General features: G+C 38.0%; 1 protein-coding gene across 1 annotated transcript in view; it reads left to right on the forward strand.

Moving 5' to 3' along the window:
* Positions 1-21603, forward strand: part of Clstn2 (calsyntenin 2) — a 615455-nt gene that overhangs the window by 239923 nt on the left and 353929 nt on the right. Inside the window, exon 2 of the mRNA XM_021250694.2 lies at positions 3977-4099. Within this exon, the coding sequence (XP_021106353.1) occupies positions 3977-4099 (123 nt within the window). The remainder of the gene's footprint in view (positions 1-3976; positions 4100-21603) is intronic.

A 21603-nucleotide genomic window follows, 5' to 3' on the forward strand; every position in this document is an offset into this window, starting at 1 on the left:
AGAAAACAGAAAGGTATACAAAGGAGGCTGCTTCCAAGTATGATTCTGGCCAAAATGGAGTGTGACTCAGACATTTGGTGGACTGAAAGACTAAAGAATCCAATGGTGATTCCCGATACCAAAAAAAACCCAAAACAAAATAAAGAATCCAATAGCTCTGGATCCAAGGAATCTGTGCTTGGAAGGACCACTGAACCACTGAGAAGAAAATGTAATCCTTGTACAATACATGGCTCAGCCATGGACAATCCCCTCACAGTCAAAGTAATATATGTTTACCTTATCAGTTTGCAAAGCTGAGGATTTGGCCTATAAACAAAGCATAGAGTTAATTTTGTTTACACATCAAAATACAAATGTTTCTCAACCTTGACAAAGCAAAAGTCCAGGTAGGTCTGAGGGAATGTAGAAGAGAAGTAAGAAAATTTTAAGGATGTTAGCATTCTTATTTTCCAAAACAAGAACATTGAATCTCCTTTGAACCTCAAGTTCTTAATTGCAAAATGAGATTTAAAGTCTTATCTAATGGGATTACTGTAAGGATTAATGCATCTGTGTATATAAAATACTTTATATGCAATAGATGCTCAACTAACCATAGCAGCAAGAGAAGTAAAGGGTGGCAGGCCTATGGATATAAGGAAATCAACCCTCCTCCACTGATGAGGGTGCAGCCTCCACTTTAAGGCTGTCCAAAAATGATCTTTCCAGCAGATATTGTCATTGCTCAGTGGCGAGTGCTGAGTCTAAGTAATGAAAGGGCAAAGGCTGTGGGTCCAGCACAAGACATCTGAGTGACTGGACAGACATGTGAGTAATGTCATTACCTCTATTTATAATTAAGGGACTTGAAACTCTGAGAGGCTGCCTCAGCTCACATAGAACCAGCTAGAAACAGCTAAGCCAAGGCTAAAAGCAAGAATGGTATCTCTGAGTTCATGTACAATGAATCTGAACCTCTGGGCTAGCTCTTGGCATATGCTCTGTACACATTTCTAATGAATAGGCCCCTAGGTTTAATTACAGGGAAAAGAGATTAATTGTTTCTCCCAACAGCTGCAAATTATTTACATTGCATTTGTGTTGATGGCTAACAAAAGAGCAAAGGGGTGTGGGGACAGCCCAGAGTGGCTGTAATTCTTCCAGGGTCCATAATGAAGCACCAGTCTGAATGCCAAAATTCAAGAATGGATGAAACTGTTGCCCCATGCACACCTGCAGTGGGCAGAACTGCTGTCCATCCTGGGCCTGTTTCAACCAGCAAAAATGGGTTTCAGGGGCCGAGATATGTCCCTGACCCATCAGACTGCCACTCAGTCTGTTTGTGATTGCTGGGGAATGGGTTAGAAGGAGATGGAAGAGAGCCCGAGTTGAGGTTACCAATAATCTTGGGATAAGCTCCTAACTGGCCTTTTGAAGGGTAATGGGAAGGGACAGGACAGTAGCTTCTGCAACAGAGCTGCTGCCAGTTCTATAAGCTCCTACCTTGCCCTTGCTGTTGAAAACTTTGTAATACGATATATACAGTGTTATCTATACCGCAATATGTATGTATGGTGTGTGTATTTTTGTATATGTTTTGGATATCTTGAAATATGAAGTTTTAGTTTTCCTAGGCATTACTAAACATGTAATGGTCTTGGGAAGTCACACCTCATGGAAGTAGTTTCCTCATCATTTTGTAATGATCACACCTACCCCACAGGTTGCTGGGGGAGATTACATATGGAGCCACATCTTTGAAACTGTGAGACACAGGGTGGGGGTTGGCACTAGGACAACTTGAATTATTTTAGGGGCTTCCTTGAACATGTTACTTTATTTGTAAAGCATCTACTCTGCACTTACACTTCTGTGAGGATGTAGGGGGATTAAAAAGAGAGACCAAGAAACTCACTAGTTGAGTATTCAGATTAATATTTTAGAAAGATTACTCTTGATATTAGCGGGGAATATGGACTGAAAGGGGCTAAGACTTCCAACTGGGAGACCAGACAGAAGGCCACTGCAGCAATCCAGAGAGGGCTCACTTGGGCTAGAACAAAATCAGATGAAACATACCAAGGAGACAGAATGGGAAGAAAATGGATGTGAACGGATATGATACCCATAAAGGAAAATTACTCCAAATCCTGATACAAGTCTTATTTCAATTATCTACCCATGATGAGTACCTGTTGGCTATAAGCATAGTATACTCATTCGATAGGGCAATCATTAAAAGCACTATAAATTGAGTGTCTTAGAAAAACAGAAATGTATGGCTTTACGCTTCCAAAGGGCTAAAGTCTAAAATCAAGGTGTTGTGTAGGTCCATACTCTGAATATTCTAGGGGAGGATCTGTTCTGAGCTCCTGGCCCAACTCCTGGTAGTTTCATGGCTTGTGGCAGCACCACTCCACTCTTCTTATAGTGTTCTTCCTGTGTGCCTATCTGTCTCTTGTGTCCAGATTTCCCATTTTCATAAGAATATCAGTCATGTTTGATGGGGGCCTATTCAAGGCCTCATTTTAACTTGATTATCTCTGTGAAGACTCTATCTCTGAACACAGTCAAATTCTGAAGTCCTGAGGTTCTATTCCAATGTATATTCTTTAGGAGCATGTAGGGAACAGGGAGAGGAGATGTTACCAGAACCTTGCAGTGGGTCCTAGTCTCCTGTGAGACATGACAGCACAAGGAAAATTAAAGAATAAAGACAGGAAATGAGACTTAGAGAAGAAGCTGCGTTCTGGGCCTGATCAGTACTGCTCTGGGCAGCAAAGACAAGGTACCATGAGCTTACCACTATTTATTGGGTTCATAAGAAGTAACAGATGACTCAGGGGGTGGCGATAATCCTAAATTGACAAAGATCTTATCAATCAGAGGGAGTATCAGATGTGTCAGAGGCCAGTGGTAATCCTATGCTGCTGAGGACCTTATGCTGATGAGGATCTTAGGTCTATGAGAAGCTTATTTTGATTATGACAATAAGATGAGCAAAGATGTTCTTAAAACAGCAGGTGGGATGAGTTAAGCTGATAAGGAATTTGTCCCTCCCAAGGTGAAACCTTTCTCTCACTACATGGTTCTCAGAGAACCAGGATGTCTTTAGCTAATGTAATTTTTCCCTTGTGTGTCACAGCATCATGGAACCATTGAGGTCTCAGCTGTGACTGGAGGCAAAAACAGAGTTATGTTTTGACATGTCATAGCTGGCCTGTAGGCAAGAAGACTAGGCTTAATCATAATTTAATCGTGAAATGATTTTTCCCCAAAATTCTGTAGGATGGCTCCCAATATGGGCAGACATAATTCAACCTGTAACATATGTTGGAATTGTTTTAAGTATATTAATTGATCATTAGATGATACAGCATTCAGCTAGTCAATTATTGAACAGTAAAGTTGCAGGTAATTTAGACCATTTAGATAATCTTCAAATGACCAGAAAATATTCAAGTGTTTGTTGCAAACTTACATACATATTGGTGTTTATTCATATATTTATGTATGCATGTGTATAAAATGCAGTGACAGCTCCTAAGGAGGTATCCAATTAGATGAAGTTCAGAAATCCCAGCACACATAGCCATACCTTCTAGTTTTTTGATTGGTAATGAACTTTAATTCTAAAATATCCATTCATAGATAGTAACGTTTGAAAATTTAAATTTATAACCAGTTTAACAATATCTATCTACATTGGGTGTCCAGAAATAGAAATAACAGGATTTTGGTGAGGTGAAAGACCTATGGTCTTAGAGACAAAAATCATGTTTTCATCTTTGTACTACCCCTTACCTTATGTATGCTTGCAGTGAGTTGTTGGCCTCTCTCTGCAAGTCTTTGAAGTTTCTCAGGTTATTAAATGGGTTAATATGCTCTAGGGTTGTTGGATGAGAGAGCCTGTGACTGGGAAAATGTTCGATATTAATAATACTATTAGAGGTTAGTTATTTACATGTTGTTCTTTTTTTCTGTTGTTTTGTAGTCAACAAGCACAAGCCATGGATTGAAACTTCGTATCATGGAGTCATAACTGAGAACAATGACACAGTCATTTTGGACCCACCACTCGTAGCATTGGATAAAGATGCACCGGTTCCTTTTGCAGGTAGGATGAAGGCTTGACTCACTTTGGAGACTCACAAAGCCCAGACTAGGGCATTATAGCTATTGTCACCACTTGTGTATGTCTTAGGTCAGCCTATGAATTAAATGCTGTGAGCCTTTTCTTATTTTGGGTGTGGATTCTGTATCTCCCTGTGGCCTTTATCCATCAGGGTGCCTCCAATACAGGACCCCTTGTTTCTTGTTTTTCTGAAAGTGCCCTTTCTGAAGTGGCCCTTGGAGTTGGAAAGCTTGGACTAGTAAAGCCACCGGGGCCATTTCTTCTCTAGATAGATGATCCATAGATATGATATAATGTGTGATCCACTGTCCCCCCACCTACATATCATGTATAGGTGTATACTTATAACTTGGTAGATTGGCAAAAATGAAAGGGAAATAAAAACAATGAGGAAATATTTGCTAAGAGTAAGGGTCATGCCCTGGAGCTTACATGTGGGTAGGGCTTTTGGAGAGGCAAGCAGAAGACAGAACAAGTTTGTCCTCCGCATCTGTGACTACAGAACTTTCTCACTGTCATCAAGACAGCCACTGCTTTTTCCCCTGACTTCCTGCAAGGGCCATGTCCCAGAAGCTGTATGTGCAGCATACTGCTACGTCACGTGTTTTCATAGATATGGCAAAGACAAGAGGCTGGGTGAAGGCAAGCATAGGAGGGATTGGACAGAGAATTTCTGAAGATGCCTGCATCATGAGTAACACTGTTAACATTTTATAACTGTCAGGAGAAAGACAGAAAATTAATGAATGTTTTCAAGACTTCTAGAAGATTGCTTTATGATAGATGGGTGCCAGGCAGAGGTTTTCACTATGATGAAGTCTATTTCTTCTGACAGTTTGTCTGCTACATTATGAGCTACTTGGGCAGAAAAGAAATGGTTCTTTTGCACTTTTAAGAGATAAGCTCTGTGAAGGCCCTTTTTTCATTATGGAGCATTATAAAGTAAGGAGTGACAGGGTGGGTTAAATTCAGTGTTATGTGAAGATAAACCCATAAGCGTCCTTGCAGTACGTGGGGGGATGCTCTCAACTCTCAGAAGAAGGGTTTATCTTTATTTTATGTAGAATGATGACAACCAAGGGCACCTGACTGTGACTTCTATGGTGTTTAGAGTTGGAGCATTTCCATACATCTTCTGGATATCCTCAAAGTTTCTGTACAAAAAAATGCCAGTTGGAAGCAAAAATCTCATGCCATCTTTTCCACAAAAATGAGTTATCTTCCTCAAACCTATGCAGGCTAGGAATACTCCAAATCATCCCTTAGACATAACTGGGAGCTGATGGGATTAATCAACACTTCTGAACAACCTCTGGAAATGAGATATTTAAGCAAATATTAGCAAAAATGTTGGGTCATGGAAATGTTTAATTTGATAGGTACTGTGTGCTTTAAAAACATAGATATGATGTTTAGAAATTGAGATTTTTACATAAAAACTCAGGATTCTTCATCTTGATGAACCAGACCAGAAATATAGAGCTAAGCCATAGCTTCCCTCTTTAGACTAAGCATGTGCTCTGAATTCCCTCAAGCCCTCTTTCACAGCTTGTGGGCAGAGGCCTTTGCATTAAGCAGGGCCTCACATACAACTTTCTGTCAAATGTGTGAACCCTCTTTCAAATACAGTAAACTGATGACAAATTTAAGGGAAATGAATGGATGTAATTAAGTTATTTCTGTTCAGTGAAGCTAATACTTTAAAAGATGAGGTATGTGTCTGACTATTCAATATGCCTACCTTTCATGTAGCCCTGTTCTTAGTCAATAGTGAGCAGGAAAACTACAGTCTATAGTAAAGTTACAAGCTCTATAACATGTAAAACAGAATAGGAAAACAGAACAAAAACATGTTAAGCAAATCTGATATTTGAAAGTTTGAATTTACAAAACATTACTTAACGGTTTTGGTTTTAGTGCTGAAGAACAATTAAATTTCACCTGGAGATTTACCAAATGACTTCCTAAATCATAAACCTACCAAGTGCCTTTGAACTTGGATCTTATTCTGACCATTGGAAGTACCCGTGGTCATTCAGGCACATCTTGAAACTATGGTTTGCTTATAAGCTGAGCTCTGGGAAGTTATTACAACTAAAGACAATTTCTATACTCCACCTGGCCTTTGCAGTCGCCTTAAAAAATTGAACTTAATTCATCAAAATATAATCTTCCAAGCTTTTAACAATAAAAAATAAAGATGCTTTTTAGAATGGTCAAAGCTATTTTTTCTCAATGTTATTTATGATCAGCCCTGAGACAGGAAACAGGTACTAGCCATTCATCCATGCTGCAGGCATTTATTTTAAAACATTTATCTTAAAAAGAAAATACTAAAGATTTATTTCAGATCCCTATCATTCTCATAAAATTGAAAAACTCATATCTGCCAGCACCATCACTGGAGCTTTTAGTCCCCCCTTATCAACTGTTCATGTATTATGGGTCAGTTCCCCACCCCTTTCCTGGGGTCTTTATTTAGCTCACAAGGTGAACTATAAGCTCTTTGGAAGACAGTTCCTGCTATATTGCTTTTGCTTGATCTTGTTTCTCTTATCTCCCCCACCCCCACCTTTAAAACTTTTTAAAGGAAAAATGTTCTACACATAGGCTCTGGTAAATATCATTTAGAATCATATACGCTCCCAAGTGGTTTTCCTTTAATAAAAATTGCAAGTGTATTGTGTACATAAATGCAGAATTCAGGGAGATAACATAGTTTTTATGATGTATCTCCTGATTATGGCAATAATAAACACTGATTACAAAAAATGTGGAAAAAATAATTAAGTATCCAAAAAGCACAAAGTGTAGGTTTTCCTGCCACCAGAGAAGGCATCTTTGAACATTACATTGTATTTCCTTTCAGTCATTTTTCTACTCTTTTTAAAAGACTTGTAATCATACCTCATATTTAATATTAAATTTAATATACATATTTTATTGATTTATCATAATACTGTAAAAATAAACCAATTTAATTTATAGTAATATTTAATTTATTTTTCCACCAAATAATGAAAATACACTATTTTATTTAATGTTATCCTACAGCTGATTAAATGACTACGTGATTATGTACTTAATGGGTATTCGATAGATTATCATTCTCTGACTGATGGGCAATCTGTCTATTTTCATTTCTTTTCATTTAAACCAAAGCCCACATTTTAGATTCTGTTGTTTGGATGGATTGTCAGAATTGGAATTAATTGGGCAAGCATTTTAACATTTTCTGAATCATGCTACATTGCTTTCCAGCAAAGTTGTGTGAATCTGTAATCATATTCATACAATGAGTCCATGTTCCCTGTTCCATATGTGATTCATTCCAATGATACGATTTAGTGCCGGTATGGTAAAAGAGCTAGCTGATCATAGTAGCCTCCCTATCATTATGTGTAAAGTAATATAAGCTTTTCAACATTGTATTGATAAAATTTAAAGAATGTCTATGATTATGTTGCAATGATTCAAATATATTGAAGGTAATAAATTAGAGTTTCCTTCTCCTGACCTGCCTCCCTGTTAATTTGCTAAAGGAGACACCCGGCTGAAACCCAGTAAGCAACTGGCCTGGCATCCCAGAGCAAGCCTGCATGGACAGAAATGGTACCTGGGCTTCCCTCTGCCTGCCCTGAGTTCCCTGTCCCTGTGACCCTGCCTTTGGGTCCCTGTCCCACTGGGTCAGGAAAACTTCCCTTAGACTTCAGTCAAGTCCATTAGCTTTGACTCAGTTTTCATCTCAGAGTACGAGCTCTGTAGAATTGACCTTCTTAAAGAATCAGAACAGAAAAATCCTTGAGTAATAATGAAAATCCTGACAAAAAATAGTAATAAAAGCAAGCTGGGGACAATGTGAACTTATTAATTTCTACATGTGCCCCACTGAGGCCTGTTAGAAAACTATGGAGACTTTAAAATTTGAAGGAAATTACATTGCCTTTCAGAGATAATAGAACTGCTCATTTGTCTACACTGGGCCAGTCTGGACTTGTCTTTTGTAAGGACAGGGATGCAGAGAATGATCAGGTATAATTGGCTGGCTTCTCAGGCTGGGTAATTCTCTGAAGCTACTCAGAAAATTGCCTGGGAGCTGGTTTGGCGTAGCGTGATTAGCTGGTTACAGTGCTGGTTACAGCATGGACTACTCTTTTTTCTATATTCATCTGCCTGTATACTTGCCTTTCTGCCTGCCTCCTGTCTGGGCCTGCTAGGTGCCTTGTTCATGGCTCAGGCTCTGTGGCTGACTGATGGTAAAGACCCCTTCAGGGTTCCATATATCCAGAGTGTATTTATTTGTTTGTTTTGAGATAGGGTCCGTCTATATACTCCAGTAGGCTTTCAACTCTCAGTCCTCCTGTTTCAGCCTCCCAAGTACTGGGAATATGAGTATCTGCCACCGCATCTGTCTCTAACCATGGGTCTTATGGTAAGAGGAGAAGACTTTTTTAAAACTTTAATTTTATTATTTTTAAATGGTCAAATAATATTGTATGTTTTTATCACATACAACATGATGTTTTGCGGTACATATATAGAAAGACATTGTTGAATGTTAAACCTAGCTAATTACCACATGGATTACTTTGCATAGTTATCATTTTTCTGCCTTAGGACATAACATTCATTCTATATTGTCAAGAATACAATAAATCCTTGTTAACTGCCTTGTTAACTTGCTAATACATCTATTGAAATTTATTCCTTCTATCTTACTGCAATTATGTGTCCTCTGACCAGCATCTTCCCATTTCTCACTCCTTAACTCCTAGCCTCTGGTAACCACTATTATATTCTCTACTTCTATAAGATAAACATTTTTAGATTCCACATATGAGTGAGATCATGTAATATGTCTCTCTTTGCTGGCGTATTTCACTTAGCAGACCAACATCACTTACATTCTGCCACTTATTAGCTTTATAGTTTCAGATAAGTCACTGAACTCCTTTAAGAGAGAAGTTCAAGGGGCTGGGATTTAGCTCAGTGGTTCCATTGTCTGTGTTGAAAGCAGAAGGTCCTGAGTTCAATCCCTGGTACCGAAAAAAAAAAAAAGAGAGAGAGAGAGAAGTTCAAAGGGGGGGTTATTTTGGTACCAACTCCTGGGACTACTATTTTAATTAAATAAAATATTAAGCCAAAAAATATTAAGCCAAAATGCCTAGAATTCCCTCTGGCAGCCCAAAAGTACCCTATAAATCACAATTGTGATAGTCATAGCAATAGTAATGATGAGAGTTCAGCAGACTAACTATAACTCTTCTTATTACCAATAAATCACAAATGTTTGGTTTCTGTTAGGTTAATTATAGTGATGTATTTATAAACTGTGATGTTGGTGATGCTAAAGAAAGGAGAAAAGTAAGTTTGGAGTTCTTCTAAAGCTTGATAGACATATTGACCAACTTGTACCATTAAACCAAACTTCCTCAATTATTTGGTTAGGTGGTAGAATAGGAATAATCAGTTAAGTAATGTCAGAGAAAGTAGTTTGAAAATTGCATAGTACAACTCTATAAATAAATATGTTTAGTTGGCAATGAATTTCCTTGCATACTATTTGTAATTTATCCCTGTAGTATAATCTATTATTTACAAGATATGCATTCAGAATATCACAAACTAATGCCTTTTTATTACACACACCAATACACACACTGAACACATTAAAATTGCATCCATCTTCACCAACTTGTGCAACAGGGAGGTCAGTTATCATGATTCTGTTTCACAAATGAGAACACTGAGAATTAGGGAAATTTTGTGAACTTTTCAAGGTCATCCAGGTCGTACTGATCATCCCTGTCATTCAGTTCCATACTCCAGGTCATGCCTTCTCCTCTGCCACTTTCCCAGTGTGGGAGACATATCTCATTGGCATTGGAAGAGCATGGTGTTCCAGTGTAGCATTAAAGAATGCTGATCTTGTACTAAGTCCTTTTTCTTTAAGTTTTCTTTCAATCTGATTGTGTCAGGGAGAAAGGCACAAATTTGGAGGTTCAAGACATCTTCAGCACCTCTCTAACAGTATCTACATTTTTGACAAAACAGGAGCAAGTAACAGCATCAAGCTAGAATTTTAATAACATTCTATTTTATTTTATTTTATTTTATTTTATGTCGGTTACTTTTTTGATGCAAGCATTGCTGGGTATTCATTTCAGGAATTTTCTAAGTAAATTCATTTGTTTTTTTAAAATTCCAATTTAAAGAAAAATCTAAATAAATTAAGTGTATAGGTAGTTATGAAGCCAGCAAAAACCATAAAAGAGACCTGTTAATGAACACCAAATGGCACACAGGGGAATCACCATGGCCAGAGAGTTCCTCACCTCATACTCACAGGGCTGCCTGCAGGGGACCCAGGTTGTTGGGTCCATCCTGTCCTATAGTCTCCGAGCTACAGTCTTGGAAGCAGAGGAGCCACCTCCGCAGCCTCACAGTAGAGGTGCCTTTGTACCCATGCTGGTTTGATGGAGTGCTAGTCAAGAGGGCCAGAGAGCAGGCCGCCCACACTCTGCAGTCCCTTAGCCTCAGTCTCCTGTGGAGAATCAGGTTCAGACCTATCTGAAATCCACAATTTCGCTACTTACTGCCTGGGACCCCACAGAGTTGGAATCTATAGTAAGTCAGGAAAACATGAACTAGTATCTGTTCATCTAAGGACATATGAAAATCATTATAAAGAAAAAGACTAAAATGACATGTACCTGTTCTTAAAACATTGATGGACTCAAATTTATATATAACTATTTTTAATTAATTTGGGCCATTGTATATATAGTTCTGAGTCTTTCTTTTCACCATTCTCAGACATTTTCTAAACTAATTAAAATTTATTAAAAATATTACTTAAGTGCCAACCCAGCTATACATCACATAAACACACCACAATTTATTTAACTTTTACCCTATTTTTTTAATACTTAGGTTGTTTACAATTATTTACCATTAAAAAAAAACCACCTAATTCTTCCATGGTCAGTTTTGTTTGAAATGACATTCTTAAACAAGCATAGAGTCTGAGTTTTATTTTTGTGGTTTAAAACAAAAATAAAACAGATGTGTTCTTCTTTCAGTGACAGACTGAGATTGTGTGCTCAGATGTTTTCACTGATATAATCTGTGATTGGCCAATTTCATGTCAGCTGGAGAGAGAGGCTCAGGTTAGATGGGAAAGTAAGAAGGGAGATTACATCCCCATACCAGTTCGTCTCTGTAGGGGAGTGCCCAGCCCCAAGTCCCCAGACTCAAGGCTTCCCTTCCTTTGACAAGCTCTCCACCCTTATTACAGTAACTTCCATCTAAAGGCTTTTAGTGGTGGGCAAAAAGTGACTTAAGAATTCATCTAAGACATCCAGAAGTTGCTCTAAAGCTGAAAACAATTGAGGCTGAGGCATGAGGGCATTAGCCATTAAGCAAGCTAGAAGTTTTATTCAAGTTCATGCTTATGATCTCTGGAGAGGATGATAATGAGGGTCCATCTGTACCCTGCAGGGGCAGCAAGGCCTTTACAGTGGCCATACTCATGGATTTGAATCTGTGGCTGTTGGAGGCCTGCCAGGCCGACTGGGGGAAGATGCATCCATCACTCTGAAATTAAAGTACCCATTTTGGCTCTGTTCCTTTATTCTCTTTTTCCTGCTAGCTTGGCAGCGTCCAGCCTTGACAATGATTGATAGGGGTTTGAAGGGTATATTTGGAACCTCTCTTGCCCATGCTCACCAGAGGCTCTGCATTCACTTCAGTTTTTCCTTTTCACACTTTTTGTTCCTCCCTCCTGTCTACCAGTGCCTGATGGCCAGCAATCAGAAGGCAGATCTCAGCTCTGCTGGGTGGTCTGGGGCCATTCACATAATCCTCCAGCCCAGGAATCTAGGACACAAATCCATTGCCTTGCTGAGAAGGAAATAAAACATTACCAATTTCCCCAAACAGACTTCACTACTCTATTACCAATTGTTAAATATATAACAATCTTTAAAAAGCACCATTTCTCCTGCCATAGAAACGGTGGATGTCCCCTTTTCTAAGGCAGAGATGCTAGCCGAATGAAAAGTAAGAGTCTCCACAGACTCTCTGTTGCCCATTTGTTGGAGGTCTTTGCCATGATCATTTTCTCTCCCTTGTAACAAATCCTTCCAAACTTTCCCTCTCATAAATTCTTATTTTCTTTCCCCACCCATTTGCTCACAGTGTCCCTTAGGCTGCCTGTCTCTGGCGCCTCTGCCACTTGGCCTTTTTCTGTTTTTTTTTTTTTTATTCTCTCGTGTTGAAGGCCATGTATGTTTTTACTGTGTGGCAGCTCAGCCTTGGTGAATCTAGGGTAGCCCAACTCACCAGTTCTCTTCTCCACTCTTATGTTCTAAACTTAAACTTGATTTCCAGGTCCTCTGTATGGGGCCTGGCTGAAGACAACATATTGGCAGAGCTACAGACACCATGAGTATGATCACACCAAGCTCCTCCCATGCTAGTGGGCAGGGGTGAGTGGTGAGGGCAAGAAGGATTCAAAGGGAAGCTGAAGGAGCCTCCCCCATGGGGACCTGGATGAGGGACTCAGAGCCAACTGTTAGGACATAGGACAGGGGCAGGTGGTCAGCCAAGGGAGAAGATGGCAGAGGGGCTGGGCTCCATGGTCTGACTGGCATTAGGAGGTGAAGAAAGGGGCTGGCAGAGCTGTCACATCCATCCACCTGTGACCCTGACTCAGGGCCCCTGGACCTTCTCAATGAGAAGACTCTGTGTGGTTCCTCTTCTAAGGCAAACTCATGTTTAGGAAATGACCAGTGAATACTTGTAGACCATTTTCCAATAATAAGGTTGAAGAGGAAAAGGCACTCCTGGGAGAGAAAGCTCCTCCCTAGTTTTCTGGCAACTGGAAGCTTCCTGGGATACAGAACTCTTAGTGCTAAAACCAGAAAGGTCTTGATAGACCAGAGTGAGTTGGTCACTTTAGTAAGAGAGGTGTAGAATCATGGGGTAGAATGTTTGAGCAGTGGCCCTAAGAAGGAGCTTGACAGAAGCACTTAAATGTAGGAATTTTGTGTTTTCTTGGAACTTGAGTTAGTGACAATAGTATACTAAAACAAGATCAAAAGTGAACTATAAAATAAAAAATAATCGCAGGGCTGCTGCCAGTACATATGGTGACTGTGAAAATTGGAAACAGGTGCTCCTTCTTACAGATGGCCACTGTCCCACTCCACAACACACAGCTTGGCAAGTGGAGAAAGAGGTGCTGTCAGCTCCTATTTGTCCCCTTGGTCCTACGTCCTTGGTCCTTGTACAGAAAGCAACTTGCACACAACAGCACTGAAAACTAGCTAACATTTATTGTTACTACATATCTGTTACAATATTATAAAAACTGCATCATTTAATTTTTACAACAATTCTCTGAAATGGGCATTCTCATTATCTCTGTTTTACAGAAGAGACTGAGGTCAAACCAGATTATATAATATGCCCAGAACACAGTAGTGTTGAAGTTGTAATTCCAACCCAGATGTTTCAGTTAAGTAGTGCTGTGTAACAGCCACACCAAAATGTAGGACCATATCAAACAGGCCATAAACTCTCTTTCATTTGTCTCCTACTGATTGGGCAGCTCTGCTAATCTAAGCCAGGTCAGCTTCTACTTGGGGTTGTGCAGATGTCTGCAGGCAGCCAGGGGGGGGAGGCTGTAGGTTGGTTGGTTTAGGGTGCTCTTGGTTGGGATAACATTGTTTTCCTCCATATATTCTTCCAGCAGCCTAGCCTGAGCATATCCCTATCATAATAGCAGAGGAATAAAAGGTGCAGAAATGCATATGCACTTTTGCAAGCAGCTTCTTATGACAAGTTTGTTACTATCACACTGGCTAAAAGCAAGCACATCATAAGCAAGCACTCCTGGAGTGAGTGTAGAGGTGGACTACCAAAGAGCATGAAAGTGACCTTAGAATCATCAATATGATTGTTCTGTCAGTCAGTTTGTATACCACAACTATTCACATCACTTCCTCATGCAAAATAGGCTCATCCCTATCCTAGGTCACTCAGAAATTATATGTAATCACAGCATTCAGCTTGTGTTACTTTCATAAGGACTGTATACAGCAAATCTTGATCCAGAGAACTGTGAACTAAAAAAATAAGTTATCATCGCACACAAACCCGCTAGAGGAAGGAAAACCTCAATAAGCACGCCACTAGAAAAGAAGGGGAAGCAAAAGGCAACAACTAACAATTCTGATAACCTGTTGGGAAAAATGTTGCAAAGTTCCCTTCATTTTGAGGGAGACTTTGTCCCCAAGGGTTGGGGATGGTCCCCCATCTGTTGTTTCCTGCTGTTCTTTGTTAACCAGTCCTCTCCTTCATCATCACTTACTTCTTATCAATCCCAAGTGTGGTGTATCAACAGGAGTCATCAGTTGATCCTGAGGTAAGGATACTGAATTCAAGTCCTGAGGGGACTGTTAGCTTCAGTTGTCTCCATATCAGTGTCCAAGACTCTGTCCAGCTGCAGTGAAAGACAATAGGCTCAACCTGCAACAGCAAAGTGAGGTCACCTCATGGAACAATTTGGGAAAGACAAAAAGAAAAAAAAAATGTGTCTTTTTTTTCTGTTGGGAAAGCAATTTAGTAGATCCATGAAATACCAAGCTTGAAGATATTCTGGACTATCAGAAATTCCAAATGTATATCATTCCAAGTATGCTATAAATATGTTTATGGTGTTTTCTCGTTCACTACTTCTGGTGGCCAAATTCCAAGCCACAAAAAATCCTGCACAGCTGAAATTGGACTCAATTCAGAATGGGCGCATGACTCACGGTGGCCAGTAAATGGGCTGGGAACAACCTGTGATATGGCACCTGGATTGAAAAGATCAAAAGAAACGAATTGGCTATTGAGTGCTGAGCAGCTAAGGGGTGAGGTTGCAGATAAGGTTTCCATGATACGTGTAAATCAAAGTTATGATTACTGGTTTTGCAGAGGGAGGAGAGGGAAGCTGGTCCTAGAGGAAAGCAGATATATCTGTAGGGAAGAGCACCAAAGTAGGCCCTGAAGGCAACTCTCAACTCCCAAGTGGTCCAGATGTTCTGATGATCCTACATTGCCATGAAATCATCTCCTTGTTTCATGTGTACCTCCAACTCTGTCTTCTGAGATGAGCATGTCTCTGTTTCTGAAAATCAAAGGAGCCTAATGAAAACCATCTGTTAACTTAGTTACTATATGAAGAGGACCTGGGGTATTGTCTGGACAACAGGATAATACAGGGTCCAAGAAATCTCAGATACGTGCACAGTATAGAGAAAAATGAACAGAGAACTTGAAAACATTGAGAAAATCCTAAGAAGCTGTAATTGGTAGTCAACACAGCAAAATCAATGATTGAAAAATCAGCTCCAACCATCAGTGATTGGACCATTTAGTGTCCAAGCTGAGAGAAGTTAGTACCAATTCAGATCTCTTCTCGAGAAGTCGTGGCTTTGGCTTCCTATAGGGCCATATTAAATAAGTCTGGAGTGGGAGCCCACCACAAATATTAACTATGAACTTGAATTTGTAAGGTAAGTGGTTTTACTTTAATAGGAATTTGGGGCCTATGAATGCAAGTCCTAAATGGTTTAGACTTGTCTGAGATTCCAAATCAAAGGACAGGAGTACAAGCAGCCATTTATAGTTCATGCTGCTTGGCAGAGTACTCAGGGTGAGATTGGGGAATACCTTGGCGTGAGTTCAAAGTTTGATTTTATTATCTTGTAGCTGCCTGTAATCACAGATGAGGCATCAAGGCCAGCTGTCCCCCATGAACCTTGACAGTCTATATAAACTAATTACTTTTTTAGGAGCCATCCTTTCAAAGGTTTTGAGAGAGGGCCTATTAAGCGAACTTCAATATGATCTACAAAGTTTAAAAAATTATTTTTATTTAGCTAAGTTCCAGCTGAGTGCCGTGGCAAATGACGTCCTTTGCCATGGTTGGCTTGGGTGGTTATGGACTTCATTAAAACACAATTCTGCATTTCTTCACTTAAAAATTGTTTAATATAATACAAGTAGATATTAATATAGAAAATATACAAGCTATTCTATGAAAATTTTTTTTCATAATAAAATGATCATACACAGTGAGAAATACAGTGTGTATCATGATCTAAAAAATATATTTTCATTTGCTAATCTCAGCTTATTTTTTAATAATACTATACCTTTTTTTGCTTAAAACATTTTAAGTATTTGTAAAGTATCTCACATTCTGTATGATTTGGAACAATTTCTTCTGCATTTCTTAATGGAAAGTTGAATCCTACTGTAGCAGGGATCCTTTCTGCACATTAAAGATACTAATAGGACAAGGAAGAAAAGAGAAAAAAAGTCTGGGAGGTAAGGGCACATTAGCCAAAGCTCTGCTCCTCGTCCCACCAGGCTGTGCATTACAAGGCTTTGTACTCTTTGCCCTGTATGCATTAAACAAAAAAGACCCTTTAACTCTTTCCCTCTTTGTGTATTTTTCTCTCGACAATGATGAAAAAGGGAGTCCCAGATACAACAATCACTGCAGCCTGCCCTGCCGCAGTCTGTCTCCTGTGTCCCTCCTCCCGGCCACTGCTCCCTGTCCTCTGTCAGTTTGCGGGGAAGCCACCTGCACGGACCTGCCTCGCTGAAGTGGTGCCCCCCACCCGCTGCACCTGTGATGGCCTGGCTGTGTCACATGGGCTGTCTGGTCTCAACCTCTGCCACTGGCGCTCCCTGCATAAGCCTCCATTTATTTAGATTTTTATGGATTTCTTTCATTAGCGCTGTTTAATTTTAAACATACATCTAAAAATATTATTTTAGATTTATACATAAGTATTTCACCTTTAAATGACTATAAATTATATGTCTTTAACTTTTTGTTCATGTGTTCATTACTAGTACATAGAAAAACAAATGATTGCCAAGGATGTAGCTCAGTGGTGTAGCGCCTGCCTGGCAAACCAAAGTCCTGCGTTCAATTGCTGGTACCGGAAAAAAACAAAACAAACCAAAAAACAAATGACTTTAAGGTATATGTTTTTATATTTTGTATTATGCAACCTAATTCAAGTCAGTAGCTCTAGGAAAAATTTTTTTGGTGGATTCTTTAGAATTTTCTTTCTTTCTTTTTTTAATGCCTTTTCCCACCCCATTAAGTTTATTGGTACATTTTAGGTATACAATACAGTTGCATTTATCACTAGGATCTTGTACCTATACATGATGTATCTTGGTTCTTATTTTTTCCCCATTCCCCTGCCCTCCCTTCACCCCCTCCACCCTTCCCTATTTACAAAGACTTTGTCTCCATTTTTTCCTTTTCTCATAATTTTTCTTTTCCCTTCTTTCTTTTTCCCTAGCCCTCCCATTTCCCCTACTCCTTTAGACCTTTTCTTCCTATTTCACGATATCAATTATACATTTTGATTCTTATTTACACTTTTAGTTTTTCACACCAGAGAAACTATTCAGTATTTACATGTGTCTTATTTATTTCACTTAAGAGTGTGGCCTAAATGTGCATCCACTTAGCTATAAATGTCTCCAGTTTCTCGTTAAGCAGCAAATAAACATGAAAAAATGTTCAACTTTGCTGGTCATTCAAGAGATGCAGATGAAAACAATGCTGAGAGTCTACCTCACCCCAGAAAGAATGAAATCAACCAATAACAGATGCCGGCGGGGTTGTGGGGAAAAAGGAACCCTTCTCCATTGTTGGTGGGAATGCAGACTGGTGCAACCACTGTGGAAATCAGTATGGAGATACTTCAAAGAACTAGGCCTAGAGGTCCCATTCAACCCAGCTATTCCCTTACTTGGTATCTTCCCAAAAGAATTAAAAGAATCATACCACAGTGACATATGCTCACCTATGTTTATAGTGGCACAGTTTGTAGTAGCTAAAGCTTGGAAACATCCCAATTGCCATCAACTGGAGTCTGGATAAAGACGTTTTGTTTGTTTTGTTTTTGTTTTTTTATAAAATGGAGTACTACTCTTTAGAATTTTCTACAACCAAGTCATCTGTAATTAGGATAATTTTATTTCATATTTTTAGATCTGTTGGGTTTTATTTCCATTATTTCCTTACTAGAACATTAGTGTGCTATTGAATAAAAGTGATGAGAGACTTTGTTTTGCCTTGTTTCCAGTCTCAGGGGAAAGCATTTAGTCTTTCATTAGTAAATTAATGTTACTTGTAGAAGTTTTGTAGCTGGCCTTTATCAATTTCTTCTCTATTTCTTGGCTTCTGTTTTTATCATAAATGTTTGTTGATTTTATCAAATTTTTTCCCTGCATCCATTGATATGAACATATTATTTTTCTTTATTATTTTGGTAATATGGTGATAACATTGATTGATTTTCAAATATTGAACCAACTTTGCAACTCTGAAGTAAACTCCATTTAGTCATAGTGTCTAATTATTTTTACAGGCTGCTGAGTTCTATTTGCTAATATTTTTTCAGGATATTTTGGTCCATATCCATGAAAGATATAATCTGTAGCTTTTTTGTTTCCGTTCTTGTTGTTTGCATTGTTATTGTCCAATTGTATATAACAAGGTAATATTATTTCATAAAATAATTTGGGAAATGTTTTCTCTTATATTCTGAAAGACATCGTGTAGAATTGGTGTTAATTCTTTAAATGGTTGGTAAAATTCTCCAGTGAAATTTTCCATTAAAAATTCTGGGACACTTTTGCATGAATTCAATTTCCTTAATAGGACGCTTCAACTTATATGTTTCATATTGGGTTAGTAGCAGTAGGTTGTATTTTTTAACGAATCAGTCATTTTGTTTAAGTTGACAAATCTATGCATGTAAAATTGTTTTTAGTGACCCTGTAATTCCTAGAGAATCTGTAATAAACCACTGGTTTATTTCTGATATTATAATTTGTTTTGTTTTTTTCTCCTTGTTTAGGTCAGACTTACTGGAAGCTTTTTAAAAATTTCATCAATATTTTCAAAGAAACTAGTCTTTATTTCATTTATTCTCTCTAATATTTTAATGTTATTATTTCATTGACATTTATTCTTACTCATTATTTTATTAATTCTTCTTGTTTGGGTTTATTTTGCTCTTCTTTACATAGGCTTTTAAAGGGGGAATTTACATTACTGATCTGTTTCTTTTTTCAAAAAACATACATTTAATGCTATAAAATTTCCCTCTCAGCGCTACTTTTATCTGTTCCACAAATTTTGATATTTTATTTTTATTTAATTTGATGTATTAGTTATTTCCATTTAGACTTGCTCTTTGACTCATAAGTTATTTCAAAGTATGTTGCAAAGTTTTTAAATGTTCAGGGATCTTTCTGTTATCTATTGTGGTCATAGAGAACACTTTATACAGTATCAATTTTATGAGGCTTGTTTTATTATCCAGAATAGGGACTGTCTCATAAGTACACTGTGAGCACTTGAAATAAATGTATGCTCTGCTTTTGTTGGGTCAAGTGTTCTATATATGTCTACTAGATCCTGTTAGTAAGTGTTTTGTTGAGACTTTTTTATGTTCTAGATGATTTTCTATCTAGTTCTATGAATGGCTGAGAAGTCTTCAACTATTATGAGCTTATTTCTTCTTTTAGTTCTATCGCTTTTTGCCTCACATATTTTTTAGATCTCTTGTTCATTACATCTATATTTAGGTTGGTATATCTTCCTGGTGGATTGACAGTTTAATAATTATATCATATCAGTTTTTATCTTTAATAATTTTTTTGCTCTGGTTTGTTTCATCCAATATTGCACTATGCTTTCCTTTGAATAATATTTGCATAATATATCTTTGTTTCATTCTTTTATTCTCAATCTGCCTCTACTATTCTATTTGAAATAAGTTTCTTATACACAAAGTATAAAATCTTTCGTTTAATGTTTGTCTTTTAATTCATTTCAGATGATTTGCATTAACTGTAATTATGTATACTTGCCATTTCATTAATTGTTTGTGTTTGTGTATGTATATATGTTTTGTTGTGTTTCTATTGTCTTTTACTACTTGCCTGAAAATTACTTGAACCTGTCTTAGAATTCCATTTTGATTAAATGTAGTGTGTTTAAATAGTATAACTTTTTTAGAGGGTGCTCCAAGTATCATCTATACATAACTTGTCACAGTTTACTGGTGTTGTAATTTTGTCAGTTAAAATGAAGTATAAAAACCTCATCTGTTTTACAGCCCTTTCCCCTCCTCTGTTATAATAGAATTTTCTTACAGATATGTACTATATTTGTTTACAGCCACATCGAACAGTATTATAGTTTTTCTTTCATGTGTCAAATATAGTTTAGAAAATTCAGTAAGGAGCTGTTACAAGACATTTTTACTTGTCTTCTTTCTTGAGTTCCACTTTTCCTTCTTTCACAGCTTCCTTTCTGTTTTGAAAACTTCTTTTACTCATTCTTCAGAATACATCTGCTGATGACAATTCTCTTAGGTTTCCTTTGTCTGAGAATGTTTTGAATTTCCTTTAATTTGTAAAGAATATTTTTTCTAGGTGGAGAATTCTGGGCTGCCAATTCTTTTCTTTTGGCACCTGGAAAATATTGTCCCCTTCATTCTGGTGCTCTCCATTTCTAATGAGAAACTCACTGTCATTCTGACTGCTTTCCCTTCTACACTTAAGCTGTTGTTCTGACTCATTTAAATTTTTCTGTGCCTTTTATTTTCAGAAGTGTAATTATGATACCTTGGCATGAACTTCTGTAAGGATATCTTGCATGTGCACTAAATTTCTTGAACCTATACGTGTATGTCTTTTGCCAAATGTGATGAGTAGTTTTGTGTATTTTTTCAGCACAGTTCTCTTCCTTCTCCTTCAGGACTCCGGTAAGTGTTAGATCTTTTGTTATAGTCCTGCAGGTTCCTGAGGATTTGCTTAGAGGCTATTTCCCCTCTGTTGTTCACACTGTGTATTTCTGTTTTCCTCTCTTTCAGTGCACCGGTTCTTTCCTTCACTTTACTGATGAGTCCATCCACTGAGATTCTTAAATTACTGTATGTTCTAGTTCTGAAATTTAAATTGTATTCTTCTTTACATCTTCTATGTTTTACCTGAAGTTTTCCAGTTCTATGTTTGGGGTTTCTACTTTTTCTTTTGGTTTATGAGCATTTACAATTGACTATTAAAATATTTTTATCATGGCTGATTTCAAATGTTTGTCAGTGTCTTAGTTCATTTAAATGACTAACACAGAATACTCTAACTTATAGATAACTCACAAACAAAAGGAATTTATTTCTCTCACTTTTAGAGGCTGGGAAGTCTGAGATCAAGGCACTGTCAGACTTGGCGTCTGATGTGTATCCAGTTCCTGGTTCAAAGTAAGCTGTCTTCTCACTATGGCTTCACACGGCAGAAGGGACAAGGACTCTCTCTGAGGTCCCTTTCATAAGGACCTTAATCTCAGGGCTCCTCCTTCATGGCTTAATTACTTCCCAAAGGCTCACCTT

The sequence above is a fragment of the Heterocephalus glaber genome, unplaced genomic scaffold (genome assembly GCF_053883595.1).
Source record: "Heterocephalus glaber isolate CG9 unplaced genomic scaffold, H.glaber_assembly_v1.0 deba00001504, whole genome shotgun sequence".
NCBI lineage: Eukaryota > Metazoa > Chordata > Mammalia > Rodentia > Bathyergidae > Heterocephalus > Heterocephalus glaber.